At 32.9% G+C, this 18814-nt stretch overlaps 1 protein-coding gene across 2 annotated transcripts; it reads right to left on the bottom strand.

The window, feature by feature from the left end:
• Window positions 1-245: 245 nt before the first annotated feature.
• Window positions 246-16265, bottom strand: tbata (thymus, brain and testes associated). Of its 2 annotated transcripts, none has more exons than XM_051124889.1 (9): window positions 15320-16265; window positions 14926-15093; window positions 11439-11600; window positions 9274-9368; window positions 7253-7417; window positions 5211-5292; window positions 3273-3426; window positions 2781-2815; window positions 246-444 (listed from the first exon to the last, which is right to left on the bottom strand). In XM_051124889.1, the coding sequence occupies exons 2-9, from the start codon at window positions 15086-15088 to the stop codon at window positions 395-397; spliced, it is 906 nt and encodes a 301-aa protein (XP_050980846.1). In that variant the 5' UTR covers window positions 15089-15093; window positions 15320-16265; the 3' UTR covers window positions 246-394. The 2 variants fall into 2 exon arrangements, with proteins under 2 accessions (XP_050980846.1, XP_050980845.1); XM_051124888.1 differs by having other exon boundaries at window positions 14926-15106; window positions 15320-16264.
• Between the last annotated feature and the right edge of the window lie 2549 nt (window positions 16266-18814).

Here is an 18814-nt window from a genome sequence, read left to right on the forward strand (position 1 = left end):
TCAACTGAAAGTATTTAAATTCATATCATATATCACCTGTGATTACATAATTCAGAGTAATGGAAGTCCACAAGATATTCTAGAAGAAATTAACAACTCGTATTTGTGTTAAAGCGCTTACAGTATATTAAATCCTTCAATGCAAATATTGTTATTTGAGCTCTAAACTGTCTAAATTGTTTAATTTGCTGCCTGATTAATGGCATTTCACATGAGACGTGACTCCCACAGAAAATGAATACGCTTAAGAACAATACGTTTGTATGCTTTATTAGCAAGAAATGAAAAATTAACATTGCATTGCACTATGATGATTACAATAATACAACTGCTAAACGAGCTAATTAATTCAGAAGCATGACATGCACATGTTGCGTTCGTGACAGCAGTGCTGTTATGTGTTTTCTGGGTACAGCGTGAGAACTTCTGCCTCTCCGATCCGCTCTAAAATAGAAAGAGACACTCAGAGACAATAACACTGAGAACATGCAGAGAACATCATAAGAACATTCTGAGAATGTGACATCAGTCATTTGAGTTTGAAGAAACCCAGAATATCAGTCTGAGCTAATAGGACCTGTACAGACACTAGTCATTTAGTTGGAATGCATTACTATAGAAACCACCAACAGAAGCGCTCGACTGCTTGTTTACTAGAATCTGACGTCTGTGAAGTGGACGACGCTCATTTAATTCCAGCTTTGTTGACAGCAATTTTCAGAACGTCTTATTTATGAAGATAGTCATAGTATGAAGTTGCATCTCTCTGTAAGGTAAAATGCATTTCACCCCAAAATTTGGAATTCACTCCAAAAGGACTGAAAAAATACAAATAATCATGAGAGATAACAATGCAGGATGAGTCATCAATATGCTTTCTCCAGAAGAGAAGTTAAAGAGATCACTAGTGCACATGCACACACACAGAAAAAAAAATGTTACAAAAGCTGTCACTGGGTCAGTACCCTTTTAAAAGGTAATAATATGTATTAATCAGGTACATTTTTTATACATTAGATACCTTAAAGGTACTAATAAGCACACTGCAGGGGTAAATAAGGTATAAAACTGTACCTTTTGAAAAGATACTGCCTCAGTGACTGCTTTTGTACCTTTTTTTTTCTAAGAGTGTAGATGTAAACCTCAAAGGAGCAAATATAAACTATGAGCCACAAAACACAAAATGCAATCTAATGAGCTCTTCAGGTTTCTATGGTGATAAAAGGACACACAAGAGCTCTGTTCCAAAACGTAGGTGATGTTGTTAAAATAGCTCAGTACATTTAAAAATGCATTGTTTTACCCAATTATTTTACTGTTTATCAGAATATTTTAGAGCAGCACTGCATTGAATGAGTGAGAAAAAAATATTAAAGATGACTTAAAACACTTAAAACGCATGCAATACTAAAAACATTTGCAAAATAAACGATTTTACTCAGTTTTCTCTACTGTTTTGTAATGTTTATTAGAACATTTGTAGAAATGTGTCATTCTATCACTTGCTCACCAATGGATGTGAATGGGTGCCGTCAGAGTGAGAGTCCAAACAGCTGATAAAAACATCACAATAATTTTTTTGTTTAGAGCTGTTTTGGCTTGGAAACGGTGCTTGATCTGTGCAGATTTCTCTCCTGATTCAGACCAGACCACTTTTTCACTGGAGGAAGCATAATTATGCATTACTCGTATTTTAGTTTAAAACATCTTAAAGATGGTTTTGTTTTAGATTTTGTCTTTTCAAAATGTTAACTGATTGACTGGAGTGGTGTGGATTAATTATGGATTATTGTGATGTTTTTATCAGCTGTTTGGACTCTCATTCTGATGGCACCCATTCACATCCATTGGTGAGCTAGTGATGGAATGACACATTTCTCAAAATCTGATGAAGAAATAAACTCATTTACATCTTAAATGGGGTAAATCTTCTTCAAATATGCAGTTTGCAGTAAATTATTCCTTTGGCTACCTGACAGATTTCCAAACTTTAGGCATCACACGCTTGCCCACTGTGTAAGTGGTTACAGAGGAGCAAACACTACCAGACTTTCACAACAAACAAACACAGATACATGCTCCTAGTTGCTAGGAGACACATGACAGATGAAAACAATCTGTGTTCTAAGATTGTTTCAAAATATCAAACATGTCTGATCTTCTCTGACTGGATGGAATTCTGAAAAACAGAGTCTGTGTCCATTACACTACTCCAGACTGCAAACTGGAGAAAAACATGGGCAAAATTCTTTTTTAAAATACCAATTTGGGTTCCTTTCAGTTAACAGTTCTTAAAAGAACCTTCTTAAAAGAACATTTTAATATCTAAAGAACACGTTGACCAATTAAACGTTAAAGCTTCAGTGCCAATAAACAAGCTTTATTATTAGGCGTGCAGCTGTCTATAATGCCAGGGTTTCTCAATCCCAGCCCAACTACAGCACTTAGTTCTAGTTCCTCTTAAATCCACTAATCAAAGTCTTTGAGTTCACTTGAAAATCCCAGCCAAGCTTTGAAGCACATTTGGAATGGAATTTAGCAGGAAAGTGGCTCTCCAGAACCAGGAAAGAGGAACCCTGATGTAGGCAGTGGATTCAGCAGAGTTTGAAATGGAGCCAAATTGTGTTTTAATAAAAGCTGAGAGCAACATTACACTTTTCTGCCAAATGCAGCCCACGTGAAGTCACGAACTCAATCCTCTCAGAATGACTATATGGCATATTAATAACACTCCAGTTTACATCAGCAAACTGCATCTGACACAAGTACAAAAGCCTCACCTGGTTCGTCTTGAAATGTCTCCGCGGGATGTGAACTGTGCAAAAGACAGATGATAAACTCACTGAAACATTCATAATGATAGTCATATAAAAACAGACACTGATAAAAGTAACACTTTAGAACACTGTTCCATCATTAATTAATAACAACTCTGGAACAAATGAGTAACACAGTAATAACATTCTATTTTTGAAAAATATGATTAATAAAATTAGTCTAATTAATAGCACTACTAGTTACAAATTAGTTACAAAAAATAAAAAATTCTTAGATCAGATATTTCACAAGCAAAATGACCAGATATTCTGTCTTGTTTTCTAAAAAAATATATATTGTAAGATTTTTTTTTTTTTTTGCACTGTAGAATTAATCTTGCATTTGCATTAATTATGAAACTGTAAATAATTTCTTCTCTGAGAGGTGTTAAAAAAAAAGTACTAATCAGCTAATTTACTAATTTATTAGTATTAGTTCCTGCTGGAAACACTCACCTGCTCCTCTTCCGGCTTACAGATGAGTTGAGGAACACGTGATCAGGCAGATCTTCAGACGTCAATGGCAGAAGTTCAGATCCAGATGTCTGCTGGGTCAGAGAGCTGGAGTCGGCCATGGCCTGCTGGAGTAACCCCTGAACCAGCTCCTTCTCTAAGAGAAGAAAACACATCTAATGAGCCTTCAATAGCACATCCATCTGCAGGACGCAGGCGCCCTGTGTCCAAATGTTAAACTCATAGATGTTTTTACAACAAAAACTAATAGGACTATTTGTGCTGCCCTGCTGTGCTTGTACAGTATTATGTGGTGATTATTTTAACAGAACATCTCATAACTAACTTGAATAAATTGAGACAAAGAACAAACGAAACAGTTTTCTCTCATGAGAAATTAAATGCACGGAATTGTGGAAGCTTGTTTCTGTCACAGGATAAAAACAAATAAAAAGGTAATTGCGACTTTATATTCCTACAGTGTTTTTCTTATAATTCTGAGAGAAAAGTTTTAATTGCAGGACATAAATTAAAACTTTTCTTGCTACTCAGAGTTTACATTTCCCAATTCTGACTTTCCAACTGGCAATTCTGACTTATGTCTCACAACTGACTTTACGTCTTACAATTCTGACATTCTAACTTGACGTCTGGCAGTCCTCACGTGACGTCTCGCAGTTCTGACTTGACATTTCAAGGTTCTGACTTGACGTCTCGTGGTTCTGACTTGATGTCTCGCAATTCTGACGTTCTAACTTGTCCCTTCGCGGTTGTGACTTGACGTATCATGGTTCTGACTTAAAGTCTTGCTGTTCTGACTGTTCTGACTTGAGGTCTCGCAATTCTGACATGACAGCTGTTCTGTCTCTGACTCATGGTTCTGTCTTGTCTCGTGGTTCTGACTTGACATCTCCCGGTTCTGACTTGATGTCTCACGGTTCTGACCTGAGGTCTCGCAATTCTGACTTGACGTCTGCGGTTCTGACTTTTCTCATGGTTCTGACTTTACGTCTCGTTGTTCTGACTTGTCATCTCATGGTTCTGACTTGATGTCTTGCGGTTTTGACTTGATGTCTCATGGTTTTGACTTGATGTCTCGCAAATTTAACTTGACGTCTGGCGGTTCTGAACTGTTGTTTCGCGGTTCTGACTTTTCCCATGGTTCTGACTTTACGTCTCATGGTTCTGACTTGTCGTATCATAGTTCTGACTTGATGTCTTGCGATTTTGACTTGACGTCTCATGGTTTTGACTTGACGTCTCGCAATTCTAACTTGATGTCTGGCGTTTATGACTTGTCTCATGGTTCTGACTTTACGCATCATGGCTCTGACTTGTCGTCTCACGGTTCTGACTTGATGTCTTGCGATTTTGACTTGACGTCTCGCAATTCTAACTTGACCTCTGCCGGTTCTGACCTGTCGTCTCGTGGTACTGACTTGACGTCTCGCAATTCTAACTTGATGTCTGGCGTTTATGACTTGTCTCATGGTTCTGACTTGTCGTTTCACGGTTCTGACTTGATGTCTTGCGGTTCTGTCTTGACAACTAGCGGTTATGACTTGACATCTCACAGTTCTGACTTGATGTCTCGCGGTTATGACTTGACGTCTCGCAATTCTGATCTATATGTTGCAATTATGACTTGACGTCTCACAATTATGACTTCCTGTTTCGCAGTTCTGACTTTGCGTCTCGCAACTCTGACTGTCTTGCAATTCTGTCTCACAAATCTGATCTATATGTTGCAATTATGACTTAACGTCTTGCAATTCTGACTTTACGTCTCGCAATTCTGACTTCACTGTACAACTCTGTTTCTGAACAGATATTGTTTTCCTTGCTTCCATTCTTAACGATTTCATGCATGTCCTTAATCCCTAATATCAGAGAGCTTTAGAACAGAACAGATTTTACACAAGAGAAACACCAGTTTTTCACCTCTGTCATTCGCCAACAAAAGCCACTGCTGAACCATCGAGAGAGAATCAGTCTGCAGGATCTGACACAAGAGCTCCAGCACCTGAGAGACACAGAGTTACTTTAGTAGCACCGAGACACTTTTATAGAAAGTTTTAGTAACACTTTTGTGTTTGTGTCTTTTGTTTTAGTTTTTAATTCATTTTCATTTCAGTTTCAGTGCTAGTGACTAATAACCCCGGACAGAGAGCGAACACTGATCTCAGCAGTTCATTCCCGCAGGAGTGAAGAAAACCAGCTAACCAAATATTGAAATTATGAAATGGTAATTAAATATTTGATTTGCTTATTACATTTCCTTTCATATTCATCATATCTGAAATTGAAAATGAGCAAACAAGAAGAGCTTCAGGATCTGTCTTGACACATTGTGGGCTGCATTCTTAATGAATTATTAGCAAACTGTAGAGATTGCAGACTTCATTGTATTTTTATCATTTCAATTTGCAGTTTGCTACATGGTTATTCAGATCACATTGCATGTTTAATTCAGAAGGATTTGGCAGTTCAATCAAAAGAGTCAAAGAAAACAATCTCAGTTTACAGTTTATTCATCACACAGAAAAGCATTGCATTGGGAAAAAATATACTTTATCAGGCAGAAGTTTGGACTAATTAAGATTTGTTTTGGAAAAAAAAAATCTCTTCAGCTCACCATGGCTGAATTTATTTGATCAAAAATACAGTAAAATTGTAATATTTTAAAATAACTATTTTCTAGTTATTGTCGCATACAAAATAAAAGTTTGAGTTTGCCTAATATATGTGTGTGATCTGTGTGTAATTATTATGTATATACATACAAACACATTCAGGTATGTATTTAAGAAATAAGTACGCTGTAAAAAATAAAAAAAAAACACAATTTGTTGACTCAACTTAAAATAATTTGTTACACTGCTGCCTTAAAATTTTAAGTTCAGTCAACTAAAATAAGTTTAGTCAACTTGAAATGTTAAGTTGTACTAAGTAACAACTTAGATATTTGTGTTTGCTAAACATAACAGATGGGTAAGTAACCCAGCTGCCTTAAAATTTTGTTTTGAAAAGTTGATTCAACTCAAATATCCAAGTTGTCACTTAGTATAATTTAACATTTCAAGTTGAATAAATAATTTTTGTGTTGACTGAACTTAAAATATTAAGGCAGCCAGGTTACAAATTATTTTAAGTTGACTCAACAAATAGTTTTTTACAGTGCATATGTATTTATTATAATGTTTATATAATTTATATTATATATAAAAAAAAATATTTTGTACATAACAGATTTCTCTTAAATATATACATTAATTTGGGCATATTTGTATATACATAATAATTACACACAGTACACACACATATATTAGGCAAACTCAAACTTTTATTTTGCATTAATCGCGATTAATCGTTTGACAGCCCTACATGTTTCAAAACATAATTTATTTCTGTAATGTCTGTAATGGCTGCTAAAAATCAGCTTTGCATCACTGGATTAAATTACATTTTACAATATATTCACATAGAGAACAGTTATTTAAACAGCAATAATTTTTTTACAATTTTACAGCTTTTTTATCAAATAAATTCAGCCTTGGTGAGTAGAAAAGACCTCATTCAACATTAAATCTTAATTATGTCAGACTTTTGACTGGTTGTGCATTTGTTTGATTAGCCTGCTGCACTTAATTTATTCTGAAACACTTTGCAAGAGGTGAATTAACGCTCTAATTAAGTATTTTGCTAAGTATTTCCACAGAAACATAACTTCTAATCAATTTTAATTAAGGCAAGTATGACATGACCTGAACGGCATATGCAATCTGTTGTATCAACCAGGTGATGCCTTTTTCAATAATGTGACTGGCAATTTTAATTAAAAAGTGGGATTTCTATTCTTACATCTTCCAGTGCTTGTGTTATATCTAGATGCAATGCAATAAATATTGGAGCTCACGTTCATCAAACTGTGCCATGCACTTGTTCAGAATGCAAAGGTCAGCGAATAACCACAGCTGTGTTACCTTGAGCTCCACTCCCTCCAGGCTTTGCGTCTGCCATCGCTGGGCTCGTTTGTGTGAAGTCCTGCTGCTGCGCTTTTTCCCTCCCCAGGATGAAGCAGGAATGATCCGGCCGGACTGCGCCGAATACTGCGTCTTCCTGCGAGGAGCTTCCTCATCTGCGAGTTTCTTTGAGTTTATTCACAAAGAAACACAAAAATTTTTTCAGGCTTCTAAAATGAAATGCACCTGATTTATTCTGGGTCATCTAATATATAACATGCCCATTCATCTGTTGAACTTGATGCATGTGTATCAGTCCAAGTTTTTTTCTAACAAGCCTGTGTTTAAAATTAAGAAATCTACTCAAAAGGACTGAAACAGATCGTTTCAAATCATAAGGTTGCAACATATAATCTTCATCCATCAGTTTGACTGAATGAGCTGTAAATATTCCTTCATGTTCTATTTTCAGATGTGAGATGAATAACATAATGCTTGTATTTTAATGACATGCTATAACAAGAATATCTATGGAAGAGCTCTTTTCACTCACTGCATTCTTTTCCTCTTGATTATTTTCTTTTTCCATTTATAGTCCTCTGTAACAACATATACTTTGCATCTGTGGTCTGTCAACGTAATTTATGAAAGAAATCATGAATAATTCACTGGGATTTACTTGTTTCTCTTTCCATATCCTCAAGTCTCTTCTAAGTTTTTCAGACGGATGTTTTAAAATGTAATTGTCTCCCATTTTCACTTCTCATCCCTATTAGCAGTGTTTCTAAAACAGGTAGATAATATTTGTTATCTGTCAAAATGACTCAGTGTTCCAGTTAACGAACATGTTAATTGAACACATCCATAATATTGCTGCAGAAATAAATGAGCTTTTGGAGTTATTCTGGGTCTGTTGTAGCAATTCGTTAATGCTTTTACACTTTTAAATTTCCTTTTAATGACTGATGATTGAAAGGCAAATATAATGATGTCAGTTTGTAGTTTTTTAAAAATATAATTCATTACATTTATACATTAAATCTTTTACTGCACATTTACAGTTTAACAGGATTTATGCCAATAATCTATGCAAAAATATGAGCTTTGCAATATTTGCCTCTTGCAACTAGAGGCCAATATATTAAATATTAAATTAGGCTGTTAAAATGTAATGTAATTATCATTTTTTAATAATAGTTACCCATTTAGTAACTGAAAAGCATTTTTCTAGTTACAATTTATGTTGAAAACTGTTGAAAATCATCAGTGCATACTAAAATAAATAAAAAAATAAATACATACATACATACATAATCAAACAATCTTTGTACATTTATGCATTTTTTTTCCCAAAAGTGTTTTGCATTGCATTAAATGCATTTTTTATTCTGGGAATTAAACTGAAGACCTTTCACTAAAATTTTTGCAAACCCATCTGAAACCAAATTCACAGGCAACCGGAAATCTGTTCTTTTGTAAATTTGCTTTGGTTTAAACAGTCAGATCATATTTTCAATTTCAAGTCTGAAAGGCTAATGATGCACACGATCAGCTCTCGGCAGCATATAAACAAAGAATCGCATGAAATATGTGAAATCTTCAAAGAAATTGTTTTGGCTTTTTTACACCAAAACCTGGTTTATATCTGCCCCTGTTGCACAACCTGAAGAAACGCATCTGATTTCTGTCTGTTTTCAACAGATCTGGATTGAGTGTATTATGCTCAAAGCTCCTGTTCTCCTGACAGCATCCTTTTGCAATGCAAAATGTGCCATTGTGGTTTAAAAGCTTAAAAACAAATGTTTGATGTGAGTGTTTTGGTAGGAATAAAGTGAGTCTTTAAAGCTTTGTGTGTGGATGAATCACACAGATCGCTGGGTTTTACTGCAGTACACTCTAAAGTTGAGAAGTTCCTATCAGCTCTCAGCTGAAAATCTCTCCATTCTTTCAGAAAGGCTGTATTCTCATCTTCCTGCTCATGCAGTTCTGAACATTATTCATGCATCATTTGTGACGCCTACGGTAAGGGAAAGGTCAAGTACCTCTCTCTTGTCCTGCTGAGTCTCAGCGGCCGCTGAAAGACTGACTTTGGTGGCCAAATCCTTGAGTTCTTCACGCCAGCTTTCAGAAATCAGTGCTGTGAAAATAAATAAATAAACAGTTAAGAACTGTTATCTGGATTTATTTATTTATTTATTTATTTATTTATTGCTCTAAATGTGGGAAAAATTGGAAAAAAAAATATTTCTAACTTTCCAAAGGTCAACTAACTTAAAATAAATAAATAATGCAAATAAATAAATCAACCTATTGATTTAATCAACCCAAATAGATTATTATTATTAAATTATATTTTTAAAGACAAGTAAATATTAGCATTTAGTATGTATTTCGATGCATAGAAATACAATCTTTCATTCTTTTTTCATTATGTTTATTTTTCAACAAACATGATATGGGCTTTGTAATATTTGCCTCTTAAAAACTAGAGGCCAATATATTAAATCTAAAAGTTGCAATAGCAGCAGCATAAATTAGGCTGCTAAAATGTAATGTAATTATAATTTTTAATAATATTTAATAAAATAATAATAAATTCTGAATGTGATGCATGCAGTTTTTATGCTGATTTTCTATCCCAGTTTGATATTCAAAGTCAAAAAAAGAATAAGCCATGCATAAATGATTCCCTAGAAAACATTCAAAACATTGAAACACATACATTATGCGCATATATAACTACCTCCACAAACACGCATCCATTTTTTATATATTTCTTTTTATTTCTTTTATTTTTTATATATGCATGTTTTGTCAAACTTTTTTAACCTCCAGAGACCATGAAAAAAAAGTAAAAAGTGAGTATTTTTTCATATCATTACATTGCTTAGAGCATTAAAAAAAGAAGTAAAAAAGGATATTTCATTCATAAGTTATGCTATTTCCTTGTTTTTGTTTTTTTTTAAAAAAAAAGACATGAATGAACATGCATAGGCAAAAACAATTGTTTTTTTTTTTTTTAAACCAAACTTTGTATAAAGATGAGTCTCAACTATGTTATAACAGAATGATTTTATATACCATTATTCTTTATGCAAAATGTGTGTAAAATGGCCATAAACATGTTTTCTCATTATATACAATGTATCTATAAATTAAATCTAATTTGCATATTAATGTGTTTTTGGGGCAACATGTAATATAAAAAAAATGTAATAATACGAGTAATAACTGACACGATTTTCATTATAATATGTAAGATTTCATAGAAATACTGAAATATAATTTCTTTCCATATTCATTTGTTGTGTCTCCCATGCTTTTAGTCCCGGTATGTATATATGAAATCAATGTCCTGTTTCGTAACAGAAAGTCATATTTTGATTTGAAACCCCATAACATTTTTCTGTGATGTTGATTTATGATACACAGTTAAAAAATGTGTCTGATTTAAATGATAATTACAAAATATGATCATATTTCCATAAGAGTGTTATTAAATTAATATTAGACATTTTTGAAGACTAAGGAGAGGGAGAGGTCATGGTGAAACATCCAAACATTTAGTATCTCTGAAAAGCCCTGAATGTGCTCTGTACAGGACATCTAGACTTAAAACTGTGGCATTTACAGTTTCAAAGAAATTCACTAAAATATAATGTCCTCACATGAGGATGTAGGGTCTCAGGACATTAAGTCAAACTTTTTTTTCTTCACTTTTTATAAGATTAAAAAAAAATATGCATATACACGATAAATAAAAATAGAAATATAAAATGGATGCGAATGCATATTTTTTCTCTCTCAGTCATAAAAAGTAAAAACATTGTCTTTCTGTTTGTATCAAATGTTGCTTTTTCACTCAAAAAATTTAAATCCCTAAAACAGAAACATTTAAAAATCGAACTGTTTAAACATCACAAATAAAATTTGAAAGCTTTATGTTTGAAAAAATTTTAAACTGAAAAGTTTTTTTGAAAATTTGAATAACTTAACTTTAAGTTCCTCATGTAAAACAACACAAAAGTACTTTTTTGAGCTCTGCAGACTATGAATATTCACTCTTGCATCTCTTTTCATGATTCCTAAAGCAATATAGTCACGGGTTTGTTGCAAAATCAGGGTGAATAAATGATGACACAGGCATAATTTTTGAGCGAACTGTCTCTGTAACAGAAAAGCAGCTTTCAGCGTTCTGATTCTGTACCTCCTCGTGGTCCAGAGCGATCCGAGCCAATTTCAGGTGTGGGAAACGCAGACGAACGGCTCCCACCAAAAGACACTTGACTTTTAATGAGTGGATGTGGACAGAGAGGAGTGAAGCCGTACCAGTCATCATTCACCGTGCAAACCGGCTTACCGTTCAACCCTGCGGAAAGAAAAGACCATCGGAAATCTGTGCTGGAAATGTGATCGGGCTTAACTTTGACTTTCAAGTCTCTCAGATCCAGCGGGGAACCATGCGTCCATACGTGCATGCGAGGCCTGATCAAAACCTGCATTAAAATGCATTGAACACCTGCTGTGGCCGAAGCTCTTCACAGTGATGAACAGCTGCTAAAGAAAAGAAAAAAATAAGCAAAGAAAGGTGAAAAGTCATCACACGTCAAGACACAGCTGTAAATCCCCCAATGCAACACCTCACCGCACGCTATCAGAGCGCCGCATGAATATCCATGGAGACCGAGGCTTGTTTGTGCTTGATTTTACTCTTCGCCATCAATACAGTCTAAATTAGAAACTTGTGGGCAGGCCGGTGTGGGTTTTCAAATACAGACCTGCTTATTCACACTTTCTCGCATTCAGCGTGAAGAACTCGCCGCTGGAAGTATGTAAATGTCACGTTTGTTCGCAAGGACAAACTGTGTGTTTATGCAGCAACTCTTCATTACAGTCATTCAGAGAACAGATTAACATGCTGCCACTCTCCTCGTGAAGGGCTACGGGGCTTTTGATAGATTCAGGTGCCTTTATTATGCTAATAGAGCCTAAAACCTCACAAAACACTTTCTGTGTCAGGATTCCTGCTGCTATAGGCATATTTTAATGTGCCATGAGTCTCAACAGGATAAAAGGATGAAGGAATACATGTTTTTGTACTAAATAATAATTTGGGATTAATCTTTTAAGCATTTACCTACTGCTTTTATCACAAAATATATGTTCTCCTTGCTTTTATGCCAACACTTCCTGTCGCTAATGCAGTTTTAATGACAAGTCTAGCATTTAACATTAAGAATGAAATTAGAGGACGGTTAGAACTGACTGACAGCTTCATCTACTGATGTAAATCTGATGGGATTTTGTTTTCAAAAATCATTTTGTGTTTCTATTGTTGCTGGACCTACATAAAAGGGGAGGAATTATCTACACAGTACAAATATCTAAACATTTTTAAATCAAGATACATTTACTTGAGAACCAAAATGTCAGATAACAAGCCTTGAAAAATGCATCAACATTAAATGAGTTTATGCTTAAAATAAGAAAAAAAAAGTCTGACAATGGAGTTAGGAAAAAAACTGGCAAATCTTTTTTTTTTTTTTTCAGGATGGTAACAACTGACTGACAGCTTCATCTATTGAAGTAAATGAGAGGATGTATCTAAACAACAACAACAACAAAAGTTTTCTTCCTTAGTATTTTGGTCTTGTTTTTTCCAATACAAATATTTAACCATTTTTAAATCAAGATACATTTATTTGAGAACCAAAATGACAGATAACAAGCCTTGTTTTCTGAAAAAAGCATCAAAAGTAAACAAGTTTATGCTTAAAAAATAAATAAATGTCTGGCAATGGAGTAAGAAAAAAAACTGGCACACTGGCAGATATTTTTGATGTTTGTTTGTTTATTTACATAATTTTGCCTCTTAAGTAAATGCATCTTAATTTAAGAATGTTTAGATGTTTGTTTTGGCAAAAACAAAAAATACTGAAAAATAAATAAATAAATAAATAAATAAATACACACACACACACACACACACATATATATATATATATATATTTTTTTTTTTTTTTTTTTGCAGAGGATGGTACTGAGGAACAGAGGAACTGACTGACAGCTTCATCTATTGAAGTAAATCTGATGGGATTTTGTTTTCAAAAATCATTTTATTTTTCTATTGTTGCTGGACCTAAAATGAGAGGAATTCAAAAAGAAGTTTTCTTCCTCAGTACTTTTGTCTTGTTTTTTTTGGTTTTTTTTCCAGTACAAATATTTAAACATTTTTAAATCAAGATACCTTTATTTGAGAACCAAAATGACAGATAACAAGCCTTGTTTTCTAAAAAAAAGCATCAAAAGTAAACAAGTTTATGCTTAAAAAATAAATAAATGTCTGGCAATGGAGTAAGAAAAAAAACTGGCACACTGGCAGATATTTTTGATGTTTGTTTGTTTATTTACATAATTTGCTTCTTAAGTAAATGCATCTTAATTTAAGAATGTTTAGATGTTTGTTTTGGCAAAAACAAAAAATACTGAAAAATAAATAAATAAATAAATAAATAAATAAATAAACACACACACACACACACACACACACACACACATATATATATATATATTTTTTTTTTTTTTTTTGCAGAGGATGGTACTGAGGAACAGAGGAACTGACTGACAGCTTCATCTATTGAAGTAAATCTGATGGGATTTTGTTTTCAAAAATCATTTTATTTTTCTATTGTTGCTGGACCTAAAATGAGAGGAATTAAAAAAGAAGTTTTCTTCCTCAGTACTTTTGTCTTGTTTTTTTTTTTGTTTTTTTCCAGTACAAATATTTAAACATTTTTAAATCAAGATAAATTTACTTGAGAACCAAAATGACAAATAACAAGCCTTGTTTTCTGAAAAAAAAATGCATCCAAATTAAGTGATTAAAATAAGAATGGAGTAAGAAAAAAAACTGGCACACTAGCAGATATTTTTGATGTTTGTTTGTTTATTTACATAATTTTGCTTCTTAACTAAATGCATCTTGATTCAATAATGTTTAGATATTTGTTCTGGCAAACAAAAAATACTGAGAAAGAAAACCTTTTTTTTAGTATTAAAATCTCTAAGAATTCATTTAGCAAATTGTTTAATTGAGTTGATCATTGTGACACAGAAAACACCTAAATTATTAAAAAAAAAAATAAACATAATTTAATAACGCCTGTTTTTGTACTTTTTTTTTAACAAATCTGAAAGTACTGACAGAAACAAAAATGTATTTTTTATTGTGCATTCCAGTTAATCTCAATCAAAACGCAGTTGGGTTATTTTGATTAGTTAAAAAAAAAAAACTCTAAATAACACAATAAAACAATAAAAACTTGATAACATAATAAAAAACATGATTTTTGAAAAAAAAAAAAACAGAGCATGTTTTTGCAAATAAACTCTTCACGATTTCTTTCTATATTAGCGTGGATTCATGTAAACATATATTAAAATATAATTACATTTTTTTATAATGAATTAAAATTTTTAAAGATGCTTATCCTCATGCATCAAGCCCTCATTTAACAACTGCAAGTTTTAAATAATCAAGTTATTATTATTATTAAAAGAAGTGTCTGATTTTGACCAGAGCAGATTTCTGAAAACTTTTTGAACAGAAACACTTATTAAAATGACAAAAGCAAGCACGAACATGTTTTTGAACATGCATACAGACACATGTTTGTGTATCCGGGGTGGCTCACCTTGCATATGTCTGACTCTGTGTGGATGAGGATTGTGTCTGGAGAAGAAGGAATGATGGCTGAGGCTCCCGAAGCGAAGGCTGCCTCTAGTGGAGGCTCTGCTCGTGCCCGGCGTCTCACATTCGGGACTGAGCCGCAGGCCCTGCTCATCTGAAGTCTCCATAACCTCTGCAAGGAAAAACTAAAAATATTTCAAATGCTCAGTCCTTTTGCCTATAAAGCATTTCCTTCGACACAAACAAGACATCATGCGCTTTTACAAACAACACTTCATCAATTTAGCAATTTAGACACACAGAAGTTCTCTTAAAGATTTTAAAAGTTTTCACTCATGCATTAATCAGTTTTTGAACAGGGAGTGTAAATTACAAGCACTTTGAAATACGCTGCTCACCTCAGTTCACGGGGTTCCTCTGATGTTTGCTGTCGTTGCCTGGAGACTCTGAACAAAGACAGACTAAAGCTCCAATAGCAGAGCTCAGGATGGCTAAAACGCCTCGACCTACTCATTTTGTATTATTTTAAGCTACTTGAAGCGGTCGTGAGTTCAAGTAAACGCATTAACCTTTACGTTTGCACTCTGGAGTCCTTCTAAAAGCTTATAAAACATCCTTCAGATTAAAGTGTCAGGCTGACACTATGACATTTTTTTAGGAGAAAAGATGTAAACAAATTCTAAACTAGATAACATGCAATAAAACCAACAGTTGTTTGCTTGCTGCTTTGCTTTTTTTATGTTGAAAAATTTAACATTAGGGTTTGTGCAAAGGCCAAAATAAACAGAAGGTCAGTCGAGATGAAACGTGAGGATTAAAGCACACGTTTGTTTGTGCATTCAAGGAATCAATCAGGTCATGAGTCTAAACAAACCAATGCAATGCAGCGTCACATTTCTGCTGTATGCCAATTGTAAGCGCCACTTTTGCACGTCAGTCACAAGCACTCAGCTGTAATTTTCTGCACCACACAAAGTGTGTCCTACTCAAGTATCATCACCATACATGCCACAGCATGACGAACAAACTCTAATACCTCAATTTACAACTCCTCTGTGATAAATTGTCCCATGCAGAAATAAATGGAAATTACCTTTTGTAAAGCGGCAAAGGCACATTTCCCCATCATTACATATATTAGATAAATGACTATGTAACAAATTTAAATTAACACAACCATGTCTACCCACCCCAGTACATGGCAGAAAGACAAATAGCCTCAATCTATTGATTGCATTATTATTTTCACACAAATTGTTATGAGACCAGCAAACACAGAATGCTCCCCTAACGTTCCCCTTATTTAATGTTCCCATTATTTAATGTCTAAATAAGCTGTATTAGCAATACCTCAAAGTTTGCAAACACAACTTCCAACTTTAATTAGTATTAAATACAACAGCTTAATGCTTGAATAGCTTTGCATTCAAATTCTGGAATATGATATTTTACGGTACTTTCTGATCACTAGTTTTCTGTTTTGCAAAAGAGCCTAAATAAAGAAATAAATGATGAGAAATTAAAAGTTTATGATTAAAAATGGAATATGTGTCAAATGAAAAACAAGTTTTCCCCATTCCCCACTGACAGATATCGTTTTTAGTATAAACTCATAAACAAGACTTCATATGTTCATTTCGCATCTCAAGTATCCAGAGCTGGGTAGTAAGCGATTACTTGTAATCTGGATTATGTAATCAGATTCCAAAAACTAAGTACTTGTAATTAGATTCAATTGAATTTTAAGATACTCAGAATACAGTTACTTTTTTATGGATTACGTGATTGTTATTTACACTATAGCAATAAATTATTCATAATTTATTAATTTTCCCTGATTCCTTTTTGTTTATCTTTTAATTTTTCCTTTCTAAAACAGACTACTGCTTATATACATTCAGAAAGTCTTACATTTTTGTGGACATTCACACAAAGATCAGTCATTAGTCAGGTGGTGATACAGTATTTGACCACTGATTTACAAAAATCATTTTAGGTTTAAGTGTTTCAGCATCAACTACTGATGAACACTTTTTCATTTTTATTTGAATTATCACTCTCTAGGTTATTTAACCATGTATTATTATGTCTTTGGAAGGTCTTTCAAACACATTAAAATGCACAAATTCACACTGAATTTTTTTGTCATCTGATCCTCTTTCACCTAATAGAGTTGTTTGAAGTACCCCTGAGATTTTATAAATAAATGTATAAATATTTTAATAATTAAGTATCACATTTGCATGCTCATTGGTCACATGACATGCAAGTAAACAAAAATATTTATTTTAATTTAACATTTTTTATTATTTAATTAATTATTAGCTTTTTATTAAACTCATAACCCCCCTGCCCTGCAGTTCTTTCAAAAATACCAGTTTGGGAAACCTTGATGCAATATAAGGTTTAATGCACATGCACAAATGTAATATTTTTTTACTCTTTCTATTTTTGTCATTATGATACAAGATTATCCTATTTAAATCAATATGATAAACAAGTTAGGTCAAAAGTAATGTAAAAGTAATCTGATTATATTACCTAAAACGTGTAATGTAATGTAATGTGTAATGTAACATAAATATTCAATTTTTTTTGCAGTGCGCACATTTAATACCATAACTTTATTAAGACTTTCTGCTATAAATTTAAGAACTTTAAGGTCTTAGCTTGTGCAAGAGCAAAAACCCCAAATATTTGGTATCAAAACATGATAGTTAACGTAAGACCAGAAAATCCAATCTGTCATTTATTTTACATTACTATAACCTTTAACCTTGGAAATCTCAAAGATAATTATTTAGAATATTTGTTTAGTGGTAGAAAATAACGAATTTAGGAACTGAAAACAGTGTTGCCAGGTCCACGGTTATTTTAACACTGTTGCCGCGGGTTGAAGCGACCCCAAAAAAGTGATATTATTATATTAACGTAAATATATTAAATTAAATGTGTTTTCATTTTTTATTTTATTAATTTTTTTTTTATGTTTTAATTTTTATTTATTAAAGACATTTAATTTTAAATTTTAATTGTTATATATATATATATATATATATATATATATATATATATACACACACACACACACACGATTAATCGCATCCAAAATAAAAGTTTTTGTTTACATAATGTATGTGTGTATACTGTGTATAGTTACTATGTATGAAAACAGAAAATGAAATCAGTGTTGCCAAGTCCGTGGTTTTCCCGCGTAACTGGGCTATTTTAACACTGTTGCCACGGGTTAAAGCGACCCCAATAACGTGATATTATTATATTAACGTAAATATATTAAATTAAATGTGTTTTCATTTTTTATTTTATTTTTTTTTTTTTTTTATATTTTAATTTTTATTTATTAAAGACATTTAATTTTTTATTTGAATTGTTATATATATATAAATATATATATATATATATATATATACATATACACATACACACACACACACACGATTAATCGCATCCAAAATAAAAGTTTTTGTTTACATAATGTATGTGTATATACTGTGTATAGTTACTATGTATGAAAACAGAAAATGAAATCAGTGTTGCCAAGTCCGTGGTTTTCCCGCGTAACTGGGCTATTTTAACACTGTTGCCACGGGTTAAAGCGACCCCAATAACGTGATATTTAGCCCCTGGAATGCTAAATTTACCAAGGGAATTCCATAAAAAAAAGTGTATCGCCTTTGGGCTACTTTTGAGTAGTAATTCGCCGGGTTTTGTTGTGAAAACCTGGCAACCCTGACTGAAAATGTGATATATATTTGTGATATATATATATATATATATACACACACACACACACACACACACACACGATTAATCGCATCCAAAGTAGAAGTTTTTGTTTACATAATGAATGTGTGTATACTGTATATAGTTAC

The sequence above is a fragment of the Labeo rohita genome, chromosome 12 (genome assembly GCF_022985175.1).
Source record: "Labeo rohita strain BAU-BD-2019 chromosome 12, IGBB_LRoh.1.0, whole genome shotgun sequence".
Taxonomy (NCBI): domain Eukaryota; kingdom Metazoa; phylum Chordata; class Actinopteri; order Cypriniformes; family Cyprinidae; genus Labeo; species Labeo rohita.